The sequence below is a fragment of the Epargyreus clarus genome, unplaced genomic scaffold (genome assembly GCF_041222505.1).
Source record: "Epargyreus clarus isolate Ecla_fem2 unplaced genomic scaffold, WU_Ecla_fem_2.2 ptg000014l, whole genome shotgun sequence".
NCBI classification, from domain to species: domain Eukaryota; kingdom Metazoa; phylum Arthropoda; class Insecta; order Lepidoptera; family Hesperiidae; genus Epargyreus; species Epargyreus clarus.
In genome coordinates, this window is record NW_027332222.1 from 118,881 (window position 1) to 134,540 (window position 15,660).

At 38.4% G+C, this 15,660-nt stretch overlaps 1 protein-coding gene across 7 annotated transcripts in view; it reads left to right on the forward strand.

The window, feature by feature from the left end:
- Positions 1–15,660, forward strand: part of Gata-beta (transcription factor BCFI) — a 33,299-nt gene that overhangs the window by 11,146 nt on the left and 6,493 nt on the right. For 4 of the 7 annotated variants that reach the window (XM_073079381.1, XM_073079385.1, XM_073079382.1 and 1 more), the window contains exons 4-6: positions 7,808–7,968; positions 8,450–8,661; positions 10,984–11,047. In XM_073079381.1, coding sequence (XP_072935482.1) covers positions 7,808–7,968; positions 8,450–8,661; positions 10,984–11,047 — 437 coding nt within the window. The remainder of the gene's footprint in view (positions 1–7,807; positions 7,969–8,449; positions 8,662–10,983; positions 11,048–15,660) is intronic. The other 3 variants (XM_073079384.1, XM_073079388.1, XM_073079383.1) reach the window with 2 other exon arrangements.

Below are 15,660 nucleotides of genomic sequence, written 5' to 3' on the forward strand. Positions count from 1 at the left end.
GATCGTCGAACGAGTCATTGTTGTGTTAACGGCGGCGGCGCGCCTATAGTTCAGTAGGTATGGATCGGTACCCCGACCGTTACTGGGTTAAGTGTCCCCGACGCAGGAAGTAGGCACCGCCATTACTTGTTCGCAGAAACACACGCACACTGACGCGAGAACGCGTGCAAGTAGGGCAATGTGTGCATTTAGTTCAGAATGTCTATTAGGTACTATTGCCACGAGTGGCATTAACTCCACATGATCGTAATTTATTTTACCAATACAATATCATGCACGTATACCTAATAATTGTACTATATGAGCCAATACTAGTAAAGGACGCTTTCTACTGAATCTTAAATTATTATAACTTTACATAAGATTCAGTGGTGATAAAATTATATTTTTTTGTTATTTCATAGATTGGTAATATAAAATATCATTATGTTATTTTTAAACGGCTAAACGCTGTTGATATGTCCCCATTCGAAATACCTACCGTAGGAACAATGCATGTGTGAGTGTTCGCTACATTTATTCACAACACGTGTGACGATTTATTTCTCTTTGCATAAATAAGTTCAACATGTACCTATTATGCATGTATAAGCTCAGTATCTGAGCAATTATGTGTACCCAATTGTGTCAGCGATCGTCGCCGGAGTCGATCGCAGATCTCGCTCCGAGCCGCAGTACCTACCTACCTACCTACGTACCTACGAAAAGGCATAAAACGCGTGTCATGAAACAACTCGTAAAACACAGTACGTACTTACTGCGCCGTCGACCGCCGACACACCTAGCACATATGTGTGGTACGGTACCATTGTTTTAAGTTTTTACTCGCAGAAAGCTAACTGCGAGCTGGGTTAGCGTAACTGCGTGATCATTACTATTTTTAACTGGTATTATTATAAGACTTAGTGTCTTAAATAAATAACATTGAAATGCACATGGAGAATGACGCAAAAATCCATACGATTCTTTTTAATAACAACATTATCCCAGAAGTTCCATTTCGATAACACATATATTATGTTCTTAACATTATTTTGCCTTTATTATGTTTATCATCAGTACAATTATGGTGATAGGATTAGTATTGTTATGTTACTTTACTTAATATTATTGATATGGGTACTGTGTGTAACTAAGTAGTGCACCACGCACTACTAACCGTTGAGCGATCTGACAATTTGGCGATTAACTTCGCAGAGATAACGTCGACAATGAAGTTGCAAACTGAAATGGACGTTGTATCGACAATGGCGGTATTATTACTCGTATTATGGACAGAGTCGCGACTCCAGTAGGTACCTACTGACAATTACACAAATAAAATATACAGTGTTACCGCGTCGGAGTACATGCGCGCGTGTGTTTACGCGTGTGAGTAAATGTTATTGTGTACACATACACGGATGTGTTTGCGGGAGTGTGTGTCGCTGCGCTGGTGTGCGTGCTCGCGGTACTAATTGAGGCGCTGATAACAGCCGCGTACGAGGGCAACTCCGAAAATACTGAAACTTGCGCAACCGTTTGGTGAACAGCCTGCGTTACCTACGGCCGCCTCGCGTTGCTCTCTCCGTGGACTGATGTAGGCGCATTTCTTAAATAACATCATACTTATCTAAACATGTACAGTTATAGGTTACTCAACAGCTTTGGCATGCATTCAGTTTACAACTCTACATATACGTGATATTCTATTTTGTTGTAATTTTTTTAAGTTTTTTATTAAACTGCTGCAATTGAATTATTTCCTATTAGAGTTTATTGACAGAAACAAGTTCTTAATTAAATGTGCTAGGTAATTAATTAACTTATAATATTACTAATTACTCATTATTGTGTTAACTAGTGCCGGGATTAAACAAATAAGTAACAAAATGATCGTTAGTTTGAAACTTTGTTAATTACGAGTATCTGAGTCGGTTTTATTTCACTACAAAACTATTTTCGCTTTTAATTTGACTTAGTGTGAATAAATGAAATAAAATGAATAAATACATATAGGTAGATTATCTTTTACAATACTTTTGTGTTGGTAATTTTAATATGAATGTAAAACTATTAACTAGGATCATGATATATCAAGATAATGATGTATACTTTAACAAATAACTCAAATGATTCAATCACAACGTACGAAACAAAACTTTATTATTGTCACTTAAAATACTTTCTGCGAACATTACATATTCAGATTTATACTTGAATTCTAGTTTAGTACCCTTGTGTGTCGGGTGGTTATGAAAACTTCAATTCCCCATTCCGAAATCTGGGGTGAGGAACTTAAACGAACATACGAAATATAATAATAGATAATAAGGTTAGTGTTTTGTACTGACATTTAAACACTAATGTAGGTACATAATACAAATAAACAAGACCCATCAGTAAATTACGAAATATTCCTTGCGTTGTAATTAAAATCAACGTTCAAGTAAACACGAGGGAGGGCAAAGAATTAGTGGCGGCGCATTGTGGTGGCGTTTTGTTGTAATTTTCCTCGTAGCGCGCGCGGCGTAAACAATAACACCGCTGGAGGAAAACTGCGCCCGCTCATTACAGCGCAAATAGAATTAGGAGCGCCGCCACCGCCGCACACACTAATTATTGTTAAACCGTTAGTTTATACTAATCATGTACCTACATTATTTCACTGTTGACAATTAACAAATACTGTATTAAGATAAATTTAAACGTTACCGCAAATAAGTAATTTGTGGTTAATTTAGATCAACTAGCTATACAGCTTATAAAATGTAATAGTAAGTTTAGATCCATGCAATTCTATTCGATAGTCTATTACACGTCATGGTAATCTAGTGATTTTTTTCTTACATATACCTACTTATGTAGAATCTTTCGTTTATCCTAAATCCGTACTATATTGTAGATGATTGATTTTTGAACAATATTGTCGACATTATAACATAAAATCTGAATAAAAAATGCTGTATTTAGTATTGGTGTGTGTGGCCGAGCGGGCGAGGGTGCGGCGCTAGGCGCGGGGGCTGCGCTCGCGGGACGCTGCGACGCGCTTTACATGTTTCGAGGGCCCTCAGATCGTTTCCAAATTTGTCCACACCACAGTTTTTGTGCGCCGAGTCGAGTGACGGCTTAAGTGTCTCAAATGAGTTATTTGTATAGGCTCTTAGCGCGTCGGAGACGGATTATCGAGGATGCGCTAATATGTGTCGCTTCATTACGGCCTCTCCTCAAATAAACTCACCTTTATAGATCCAGACTTTCTGACTCGCCTTCGTTACCGCCGGCTGTAAATTATATCTTGTTACCGATAACATTGTAATGTATCTACCTACATATATTTTAATTGTGATAATTAGTTAAGAGAACCACATTTCAGCTATTTTATGCAAAAATGTAAGGTAGAAAATGTAGTTATATTATGTAATATTTATATGAAGTTAATGAGTAGGTACTTACGGAACTTAAGGAAATATTTTGTGGTTCAACTTTGATGAGACTTACTTCTGCGTAATACCTAACAGCTGTGCCTGCATAATAATTCATCCGTAGCCGCAGTCGAGTACTCCGCAATAATTGCTGGTGTTGATTACAGGTATACTTACTTATACTTGGGCGGCTGTGGCCATTTCCCAGGAGGATTGTATGCTCCTCAGCTACTTCATAATATAAAAAATCAACAATTGTATAATACATATAGGTAGTAAGCTAAAACTCAAATGAACTCTATAGGCGAAGCTTACCTACTAAGGCACAAAAGGATAAAATAGAGGGTCCATTACCTATAATAAAAGCAAAATTTAGTGAGGATGGATGGATGTTTGTATCCTTTTGTAGAAAAAGCTAGTTCTAACTACACGCCAAATAAAAATACAATTATGATTATGACACTTAGTGTTCTGCGAATTGTAACAGGCGAGGTTTTCGGCAACCCATAACCCGTTATCAGAGGAACCCACTTCCTGTGTCTGCTGCCAAATAAACAATTCCAACAGTTAGTTCCTGTGCGGTGGATGGCAGTGTGTGGTCGCCATCACATTAGCGATAATGACTGCTTTGATCTAACATCTCCCTCGGGACAACCGTCACCCGCCGGGGGCCGGGACGCGAACACCAGCGATGTGCCAAAACTTTATGCCAAACGTCTGTTTGTTTGATATTCGTGGGGATAAGCGTTGCTATTGTTCTATGAAGTTACTGCTAATATGTTTGATAATGCCGGAATAACAAATATTAAATTTATTCTTATTCTTCATTTTATGTGTTTTGACATCAACACAATTTAAATAGATAAATAAATAAACAATTTTGTTATTGGGGTTTTGGGCAAGGGACCATAGTGTTATATCTACGCAGATGTGTTGTAAAATCAATTCCCTCTTTTAATCAGTAACTTTACCATGAGTTTTACGTTTTGACAAATATGACTGTTTTGGTATTTGTTTACGTATTTGCCCATACAGTTTCCAATCAGCGCCCCTAGCGGATTGTATCAGAACTATAGTGTCAGTAATGTATTAAATGTAATTAAATGTCTAAATTGACAAATGGCGCTTTATGATTTGTCTCTCTTTTTTGCGAACATGTGACAGACAAAAAGTCTTGAGCACTTACTTATTGTTACGTTTACTCAGTCTACTAAGCAAACGGATCAGAATAATGGATTGAGTAAACGTAACGTAAAGTTGTGGGGTGTTTTGAAAACTCGTGGTAAAGGCACTGGACATAAAAATCTCGACAATCAATGAACCATCAAGGTACAGCTGTAAAAATGATAACAATAGAGAAAAAAGAGGAAGAATAGAAAGTTATTTTGAAATTACCGAAAAAGATGCAGTAGAAAATATACTGCACGGAAATATTCCTAATGTGCACACTGTCACAACAATTACAAGTACTTGAGTGAAGAAATAAACATGAATGACTTTTACGTGAAAGCAAAACAATTGAGCAAGAAGCTTGGAGGTTTGATTAAAAGAAAAACAATTGAAACATTTGTGTGGAATAATGTGAATCAATGTTTGGTGTGGTCGGGCGTGCGGCGTGCTGCAAGCGGCGCGGCTGCGGGCTGTCGCAAGCGGCGATAGCGCGCCCGGACGTGTCCGCGGGCGCGGCGCGGTCACGCAGCGCGCGCACGTGCTGCGGGCTGCGCTCTCGCCTCCTCGCTAAGGCGCCTCGCAACGGAAACTCGCCGGAAACCATAGTCTTGTTCTGCGGGTGTTTCACTCCGCCGGTCGCAGCGGGCGCGTGCCATAATCGTAACACACATTCCGCTAAATTGTCTTTGACAAACACCGTGTTTCATGGTGTATGACGTTCGCTAATTTGTATTCCAGAATCGTTGTGGTCAACCGCTTATTGTCCTACAGCTGGGCAGAGGTCCCCTCTCATAGTGAGAGGCATTAGACCAAAGTCCACAGTCCGTGCCGTATGCGCATTTTTAAACCTCGCACACCTTTGAGAACTTTTTCAAGAACTCTCAGTACCGTAGGTGAAGATCTTCACAATGGTTTCTTTCGCTGTTATAGAAAATGATTAAGTAGTCATTTCTAATACACATATTGGTATTCGCACCTTAGACGACCCAATTCACAGACTGAGTTGAGCCTTTGCAAATCACTGGTTTGAAATAATATCCAGAGTAGTCTATCATTAAGGTTCTAATTGAAATTACTTATTGAAGTTAAAACGAAACATTTAAAGGAACCTTAATTTAAATATTGATTTTTTTATCTCGGCATTTAATTCAATTAAGTACCAAACTCAATTATAAAAAGTGCGTAGAATCGACAGGGGTTTAAGGTTTTACCTAAACCTAAGCCTACGGGTGAAATCTTTTTACTGTTTGAACTGTTGTATAGTTTCCATTACTGGTAACTTAATAACCCAAACAGTCGTCCGAGTCGCGAGCGGCGCACTGTGCGGTGGTACATTAGTGGCTCATTTCCCTGTACCATAAAAGCGATTGAACCCGCAGTGCCACAGAGCTCCGCTCTACAACAACATTATTACATCCGGGTTCGAGTGCTCGCATTTCACACTGCGCCGCTGCGTGCCTCTCCGTCGGCGCCAACTCTTTATGCTTATCTGTTTGAGACAAATCGAGTTATGAACTCTACCTATTTCGCCTCTTTTGGGAGCCACAACAGTCAAGTGATTCATAAACATCATGCACTTTTATATGGACTTGTTTTCTAAATACATTGGGTTCGTCTTTGCTTTGTCACTTCCCGTTTACTCGACGAAATATAAATAGCAAGAGACTCTCTTGTGGTTACAAGAAGAATGTAGCTATACAATTTTATATAGAAGCGAGTTCTCCGTATGTTACATACATTTCGCTTGACCATGTCGTCTAGCTCTATGATTGAATACATGTAGTATCACGTGATACAGTTGTGCGTTACACTCGAACGAGAGGATCGCATTACGAATCACACGACATTGCTGATGTCACGATTTCAAGGAGGTTTCTTTAAATGGAAGCGTAGGTAAAACGTATCAACATTTAACTCATTACTCGTCTGACAACTCGGAGCGAACGACATTTGTGACTAGACTGATGATGTAGGTAACTATTAGTTCGGGAGCTGCTACAGTGTCACGGCACTTAGTTGGTGAATATGGCTAATGCATGCAAGCGGGTCGAGGGCGTCGCGACACTGGGGGGAGACGCGGGCCGAGGGGCCGGGGGGGGGCATGAGGTGTTGCGATAAGCGAACCTACTTCCGAGGCGTTCCGAGCCATTAGCCGCACGTCCATAGACTTCCCTTGATGTTAATGACCGCGGAGGACTTTACCGACTTTTTGATAAATTTCGGTCCGCATCCAGTACCCTTAGTATGGGATTTTACGTTTTTGTTTACGTATTTCCCATATATTTCCAATCAGTTCTGATACAATCCGCTAGGCGCGCTGATTGGAAATGTATGGGCAAATACGTAAACAAATACCGAAACAGTCTTTTTTGTAAAAACGTAAAAATAAAACTCATGCTAAGGGTACAGAGCATATCTTAATAGTAGCTTATGTTATCTTCATTCTTGTTGCTTATAGACAGTTTAGAACAGGCGTATAATTTTCTAGTCAGTTATCAAGTCCATACAATAGATTGTATGGTCTGGGTCATCAGATTTTGATATTTATAAGACACATTTAATAGTTGTCTTAACTCGCATCCACGGCGTTGATAGCATAATTATTTAACACAAATAAGGTAACGCATCCTAGATCTGGTGGCAGCTGGTGATGCGCGTAGCTGAATATTGTGACGCATCTCCGTGTTGTGGGCGCAGTCACGCCGTTCCCTAATCGCTCCACACCAGCCTGTACAGTGTGTGCGCTGCTAACACACCACTAGTGTAACGAGACTAGTGTGATTGAATTTAAATCAAATTTATGTGATACTATAAAAACTGCCCAATATTGTTATTGTATACCTCCAAACAAAACAATTTGATGCTATTTCGTAGATGGCATCATATAATAGAAGTCCGTTATTATTACTAAAATAATACACGTATTGCCTGGGCAGAAAATTGCCATCTGATGTAGATGTAGGTACCTATGTCTACAAAGATACGTGTATTGTCTATTATAAGAAAACTGCTACAGTATTACACACGGAAGCGCAATCACACAGAAAAAAATTGTATTGTTTTAATGTGCCGTATAATGAAATACCGAGTAGACCTTGCTGGAGGTATTCGTACCTACCTACCTTCACGATCTCACCATCGAAATTCGAGACACGCGTTGAAGTCTTTTTCCCTAAAAACCAAAAAGAAAAGATATCCTATTTGCGTGTCCTAAGAGCAATGTATGTGATCAGGTATGTTGTGGTCAGCAGCGGCGGCGCGGGCGGCGGCGCGGGCGGCGCGGCGGGCGGCGGCGCGGCCGGCTCCTACTCGCGCTGCGCGTACGCTCCGCCCGGCTCGCCGTACTTCGGCAACAACACAGAGCTACAAACACAGATATGGACCTCTAGTGCAGGTTAGTTTTATTAACTCTACAGGTACTAACTAACATATTATGCCAATTCTGCCCCTTAGTTAACTGTGCTATACAATAACGGAAACTCTTCCACTGTTTGCCACGATGCTACGATCGGAATGAAGTTGAACTAAATCATTTTTTTATACTGCCTTAAGAATATAGGTAATACCTTAGACATTTATAATAGGTTTCTACTTAGGTAACTACATTACTTAAAAAATATCAGTCGCGGTTACTTTTCTATGGACGCGGTAGACTTGTCTATACCTACTCTGAAATCTCACTTTCAGTGTTCAATGGTGATAAGCTCTTATTATTTAGCTTAGCTCAAGCTTTATTGTAAGGACCTAGACAAAAATTGAGATGCGATTCATAAGCTAGGACGTCGTTTGTTTATAAAAGTTCAAATTATAAATTCATCATGTGTTTTAGGTTTGTTTAAGTGGTAGTAACATTTAGTATTTGTGTGTGTGTGCAGGTGGTTCTCCCAGCTACAGCACGGCGAGCGGCACGTGCGTGGGCGCGGTGCTGGCGGACGAGTACGCGGAGGCGGGCGGCGGCGAGGCGGGCGAGGCGGGCGGCGGCGCGCTGCCGGCCTTCAGCGCGCGCTTCGGCGGCGCCTTCGCCTCCTCGCGCCCCGCCGCCGTCTACAGCACCTCCGCCATCGCCGCCAACGCATACGCGCATCAGGTATACATACTATTACTATACATGTAGTTACTTAAATGTTTATCGGTATCGGTATCTACAGCATACTGTATGGTACGGTACGGTATGCTACTGTACACTATCCTTGTGTATCTACAGTTCAGTCTCATATGAAAAATCGATAACAACAGTTCATTCATCCACAAATTTCGATAAATCGTGTAGAAGTACTTCAGTAAAATATTATTGCAATTTAGACATTTCTTCATTGAAGGAGTTGCGTTTCGCGTTTCGTGTCCTATAACCGTGTCTCTGTGCTGTCGTCAAACCCAAATATTGGTATCCAGCCGGTGTTTGTTCAGGCTCGGTGTTGATCGAGCATGTTTGTATTGTTGCGACTTATATTAGGTACGAGGTACGAACTATCCCAGTTTGGGCCAATGTTTCTTGTGTATAAACAACCCATTTTAGCTATTTGGTTGTTTGTATTTTAAGGATGATTGACATAACATATTAAGAGGATTGCTTAAACATTAACAATCCCCTTAATTTCTCACCAAACATTTCAACAAGCTGCATTTTAAAATATTCATAGGTTATTAAAAAATTTACTAAAAACTTTTTCTAAAAAGAGGTTACTAAAAATTTGTTCGTAAATAATCAAATACAGTGATAGTACTTATGTGTTACAATTTTGGTAATAGTAAAATTACGCGTTTTTACTAAATTAGGTAACTAAAATTTAAAGTTGTGTTTTACAAGTCCCACTTGTTAACAAATGCATTGTAGTATGAGTAACTATGCCCAAAAAGTTGATGACGCAAGTACCTATGGATTGTGCAATTTGGGGTTTGAACAAAAATGAGCGTTTTCAATATCTAAATATCGGAAATCTGATAAAGATTGATACAATTCCAACTATTTGACGTAAATACTTTCGTTTCACGGAAACAAAAGAAACGGATAAGATAAATGCAAAACAAGAGAAGTCATTGTAAAAGTATGTGAGCGTGCATTATCTGGGCGGCGGCGGCGGCGGAGGCGGCACGTGCCCGTCGCCGGCCGCCGCTGACGTGCTGCAGCCTTTACTGGCCTGACAGCTCCACTTATGCCGTGAAGGTGATGGGCTTTTTGTAGAGGCTTTCGGAAAACAAAATCGAAGTACTTATTATACTCTGTGTTTAAATCATAAGAAAACACTTTAGTATGTATTGTGTGGACTATTGCACACTTGAAGCCATCAGAAGTGCAGTCGGCATAATATGTGTTACCTAGCATCAATGTACAATTTAATGTACTGACCTCTGACGATGCTGACCTCTTAAAATAAGATGGACTTAATTCCGTGCTATTTTTTAACCGACTTCAAAAAGGAGGTGGTTATCAATTCGGCCGGTATATATTTTTTTTATGATATAAAAAATAAAACGTATACGTTATTATATCCCTGAGAAAATCAATGTGCTACTTAGACCGTAAGGTGTTGGTTATATTACAGTCATATAAAATTCTATACCTAATTATCACACCTACTCATAGACTTTGCAAAAATGCGTGACGAAAAATAAATATTCTTACATAATAATTTTATCTATTACTTAAAGTACCTATTAGTTTAGTATTATTACCTGTTTTTCTAACACATAGGTGTTGGTATTTATGTTCACAATTTATTTAAATAATAATAATACACTGAATACGAGTCCATTATCTATTTGTTAAAAGTTAAAACTGCTACGGGGTCGAATTCAATATGTGGTTACTACTTAGGTATTTCAATGAATAAAGAAATATTTTTATAGGGAAAAAATATTTTATAATACATATTTTGCGGGTCATAAACACCAAACGATTGAAATAGGATAAATATTGTATTTAACGAAAGGTTACGTTAGGATTAAGCTTAGGTTTTATTGTATGTTACTTATTGTAAGTAACACAATATCAATCAATTTTATCAATCTATTTCTTGCCTACCACTAAACGAGATGCGGCTGGGCTACACCCTGTCTTGTTCTAAGTTATTATAAGTATAATTTTAATTTTGCCTCTTTACACAGGTATGCCTATGCACGTATACCTATGTATATTCGTCTTAAAAGACGAGAGTAAAGACCCAGTAAACTTAATAGTGTCGTGGTTTCTATGACTCAGATATGAAAGTAATTAAGAATGCATAGTGGTTAGCGTTGTATTTTCGATTAAGCAACCTACACCTGGTGAGCCAGGTTATTTTAAGCATTAATGGCTGCCGTTGCCTTTAAGTTGTTGGCGAATCACGAATACTACCTATATTAAGACATTTTATATACATATATTTAGTGTATCATAAAGTAATATAAGATGGCGGGGTGTTGTTTCCAGGAGCTGTGGGGCGGCCTAGACAGCCGGCGACCACAGCTGTCCGCCGCGGCCAGCCTCTCTGCAAGTAAGTGCTTCAACTTTATATATACCAACAGTTTATTTCACTTTCACTTAATTTATTTGTAAACATATTAATGTTGTTATCTCTGATCGAATTATTTCTAAAACTTTTAAGAAAAACAATATTTACATACCTTAGATGATTAATTAATATTTCTTAATCATTTATTATGTTGTAGGCAGCCCATTAATTAGTAGGTACTTACCTATAAATAATCTTTTATTATTTTTGAACTTTGTAATTTTAAGTTGTCAATACTAAATAGCTTGTTTACGAGCATTGAAACTGATTTTGTTTTGTCAACACGCACATCATTGACTCTTTAAATAAAATTGACTCTAATAACGTCTGTTTAAAATATAAAAATAATATGAGTTGAGAAATGCTATTAATATGTTCGTTTACTTAAAAATTACGAGTCTTAATTGCGCATTGGAAACTGAGCCCTGAGCCAACTGCTATAGGAAGTAGGTATTGATTGGCGTGGAGTGTTGATATTTACCTACGGCGGTATTTGCGGGTGTGATTCACCGCCGACAGCGCCGTCGCAGAGCGCAAATCCGCTCTTTGTCCGCTTCCATGACATCTATTCTGTACTCCGTCAATGTTTTACAAGAGCGTCGCCACGAAACAGACTCTTCTATTATATATTCTTAGTTCCATTGGGTTGTGTTCTTGTAACACTCTAATTCCACGTTTAAAGGTTAGTGTATCAGTCTACTAGGTGTTCTGATTGTTAATTCTAATTTTAGAACTGAACGGGATGTAGTCAATCTAATTGATCACATATTGCACAGAGGATTAGGCACATATTCAATGTCTCGTTGCGGAACCATAAACAATTCATCAGTAATGCGAGCGTTAATTGCTTGAATAATTACAATATATTTTTAAGAGATCTGTAACATATACATTTATAAATTACGTGTGTGTGTGGCCAGTTTGGTGCGGGGTCAGGCGATAGCGGTGGTGCGACCGCCGCTGCCACTCAACATATTAAATTAATGTTTTATTTTTATTTTCGTTGCGATAACTCATCTGTCGGGGAGCGATAACGGTGAAGCGGCCGTTGTCTAAAATAATCTGTAACGCCACATCCACACGAAATGTCAAAAAACGCACAAGTTTATTTTCCTTACACATTCTGTTTGTTTATAATATATATAATAGTTAACTCTACTTTTAATATTTCTACGACTGAATTTTAATTATTTTTTATGACATGCTAAATGCTGGTGATTTGAAACTTAATTCATATTGTGCGGTTTTGAGGCATTGAGGTAATAAAAAAATGGAAAAATACAGATATAGGTTCTTAATAATAAACAAGATTTCTACTCTGGAGATCCTATGTAGGTACTTAATTTTATTGTTATTAAATTCTATTAGAAGTTGTTTGATTTCTTTTGAGACACAGTACATTTAAACGAATAGTTTCTATGATTCGTAAAGCTTAGTCTACCACATCTAATTATTATTCTACGTACTTAGGTGAGGTAACTCATAAATAAACTTTGACTAATTTTAGATTTACTAAATTTTGTGTAACATTAGCATGAAGATAAAATCTGCCATGTAGAGTGGCATAAGACTAGAGTCATACACTTACGCTCATAATACAAGGGCGCGTTAGTTTTTACGAGTCAAGAAGCACTTTAACCTTCATCCATCACTAGCAATAGGGGTTTACTGCGGTTTTGTGACTCATTAAATAATTAATAGCCTTTCTTTGAAAGACCTCGCCGAGTGGATTGCTCTGGCGGAGGTTAAAAAAATTTACGCGTTCGGCTTAGTGTCAAGTACGCACGTTTCATCTCGCAAAAAAGTGTAACGGTTACTTTTTATGAAGTGTCGATTGTACAAATTTATACTCTCATAGAAATAATATCGGGATAACGTAAGTAGGACTTAAAACGAAAACGTTTAATCTAAATTTCCAAAAGCTTTTCCACTTTTTCTAACAAAATAATTGTGTTTGTTGAATCTTTGAAAGAAATACCAACTATTTCGTAACGTAGATATATTATTGACTAAATTTGCATTTGTAGAAAATCTTTACACACTTGTATTAAATGTAATTAGGTAATATCTACTACAGTATGATGAGGATAGCTAACTTGTGGCAGGTAACAGGTATATGCCAGTGTTAAACAAAGTGAAACAAGATACTTAAAGTACGTACTTTAAAAATGTTTATTCAGATATGCTTACATTGAGAACAAAGAAATTATATTACCAAGTACTCCGAGTGTAGATCTCTGTGCAACGTAATCGGGTACAGTCGCGAGGAAAACAGTGTACAGTCAGTTACAGTCGAGGAACATTCGCGCGGCGGCGAGCGCGGGGCACGTTCCTTCACATTGCGACGCTGACATGCGTGAGATTATGAACAATGGAGAGCACTACGTCACATGTCAGAAGGAGACAAAAAATCGGGATGCGAACGAGGCACTTTATCTGCTTCATATTTTTTTTACGATTGTCAAGTGAAAAGTGACAAGTTTATTGTTTATCAATGTTTTAAATTCCACTTAAACACTTGGGTCGCAAAACGGGCGTAAAATTTTAATTTTAGAAAACAAGGATGTAGTTGTAGGTACCTAACATTTGTTTGAACGTTACATAATGAGTAAACAAATCAAGTTACTACCAGTATTCAACAAAGACGCGGGCGCAACATACGATTATTGTTTTGACTTTTGTTTGCCATATAGTATTGTGAAGGATAAGTTTCGTGATTTGTTATCACATACCTACATTTAGTTGTGTTTAATTAAGTTATTATGCTACATTTGTTCAGTCAATAATAGGTTGAACTTAGTTTATGTAATAAACGGTAATTTGTCGTATTTTGTCTGTTATGTTCTGGTTTGAAGAGTAAAAGGTAGCGTTTTATCTTTTCCTCACCCTTAGGTGTCAGGTCAAGCACTCTAGCAAGTTTATAATTAACCGTAGAAACCATGTGCATAAGCTTTTTTAGGACTGTAAATATTTCTAATCAATAGCTGCTCACTAGTAGTTTCGTATTAGTAATGCGTGGTTGTAGAACCAGCAGGTATAGGTATTGTTCCTCAAAAGTGGTAACTCCCGTACTGTGTACAATATGGAATTGGTTACAGATGTCCATGGATGACAATTAACCATTTACCATTAGGTGGACTGCACTAATCCTAAATAATATTAATATCCATCTATTTCCTTATCGTACACCTATCTGCAATTAATGGATTCTTATATTTATATGTTTTAATAAGTGAAATATGATTTATTGTCTACACTCGAGACTTGTGATAGTTTTTGTCGCGGTCCGCGCGGCCGGACGGACTGTTTGCGTAGGTCCCGACAAAAAACGATGTGTCGTCGAAACAAGGCGCAAAGCAAAGCGCATCGGATTGCCGTAAATGGTATCGGATAAGGCACGTGCCGCGCAAACACGCGCGTCCGGCGCAAACAGCGCGCGTGCCCACACTGCCCGCAAGAATGACCGAGAGGGTTCTGTACTCAATTACCCTCAAAACATCGCCACTTTCCAATTATTGCATGGTTCATGCAACATTGTGGTGCGGTTCGGTGCCAAAATTATTATTGAGTACTAATTTTCTATCAAGGGAGATTGTTTCACTTATCTGAGTACATTAGGAATGTCAAGAGCTTTGTATTTAATACAGCGTGCTCGTCAGCATATATATGTGTTCAGTTTAAATTTTTAGACAGCTATTGTAATTATAACATAGGTATTTAAATATTACCTTTTCATAGATTAATTAAACATGGCCAACATGGCCTCCTATTTAAGTTTGTTTGTATATCCGTCATCAGTGGTGGTCCGCACTGGCCGTCCGCTTGCATATTTCCCTGTTATCAGCCGGGCCGCTGCTGGCCACCATTAGGACGCTTGTGACGTGACGTCACCGGCACGCGCCACGACGTCCTGTGCGCTTCGCTTTTAAATGTTATGAATGTAGGAAACGGACATGCCATCGAATTAATGTTGTTGCGTAATTGGTTACAGCATTTCCAATACAATACAATATTTACAATATGTTTCAAACAGTCTACTTGTGACGGGTGACCAAGCAGCAATTGTTTAAAAATGCAATATCTAGCCACGTCATAAATATGTTATGAGTAGGTTAAACTTTGTGTATCCTATGTGGCTCGCTGCGGGGACACTACTTATATTCACCTAATTTTGCCTCAGAATAGTCATAACATTAGTATTAAGGGTTGCTGTTTTCTGATTTACATTGTGTCCTAAAGCAGTTTTGGCAGGTGCACTGCTTCTGTTTTTATTCTTAGTTAGAACTGAAATCGTATGCAGATGGCTGGCTGTATGACCGACAGTGACCACATGCGGCATGTGCGCGTTGAGAGTGTTGATTAAAGTAAAAAAAATTCTAGCTATTATTATTCGTTCAACTCTTTCGCACTTGGAGCAGAAGTTTGGATATCGAATGGAACAATAGATTCACACAGATGGTGGAGATGGCCAAAAATAAAAAATCAACTTATAGGTAACACGTCTTATATTTTCTTGTACCTAATATCTATGTATTGAATCTATAATGTTATTTTATTTTTATTGCGTTTGTCGTAAACGCATGATTAATTTGAAA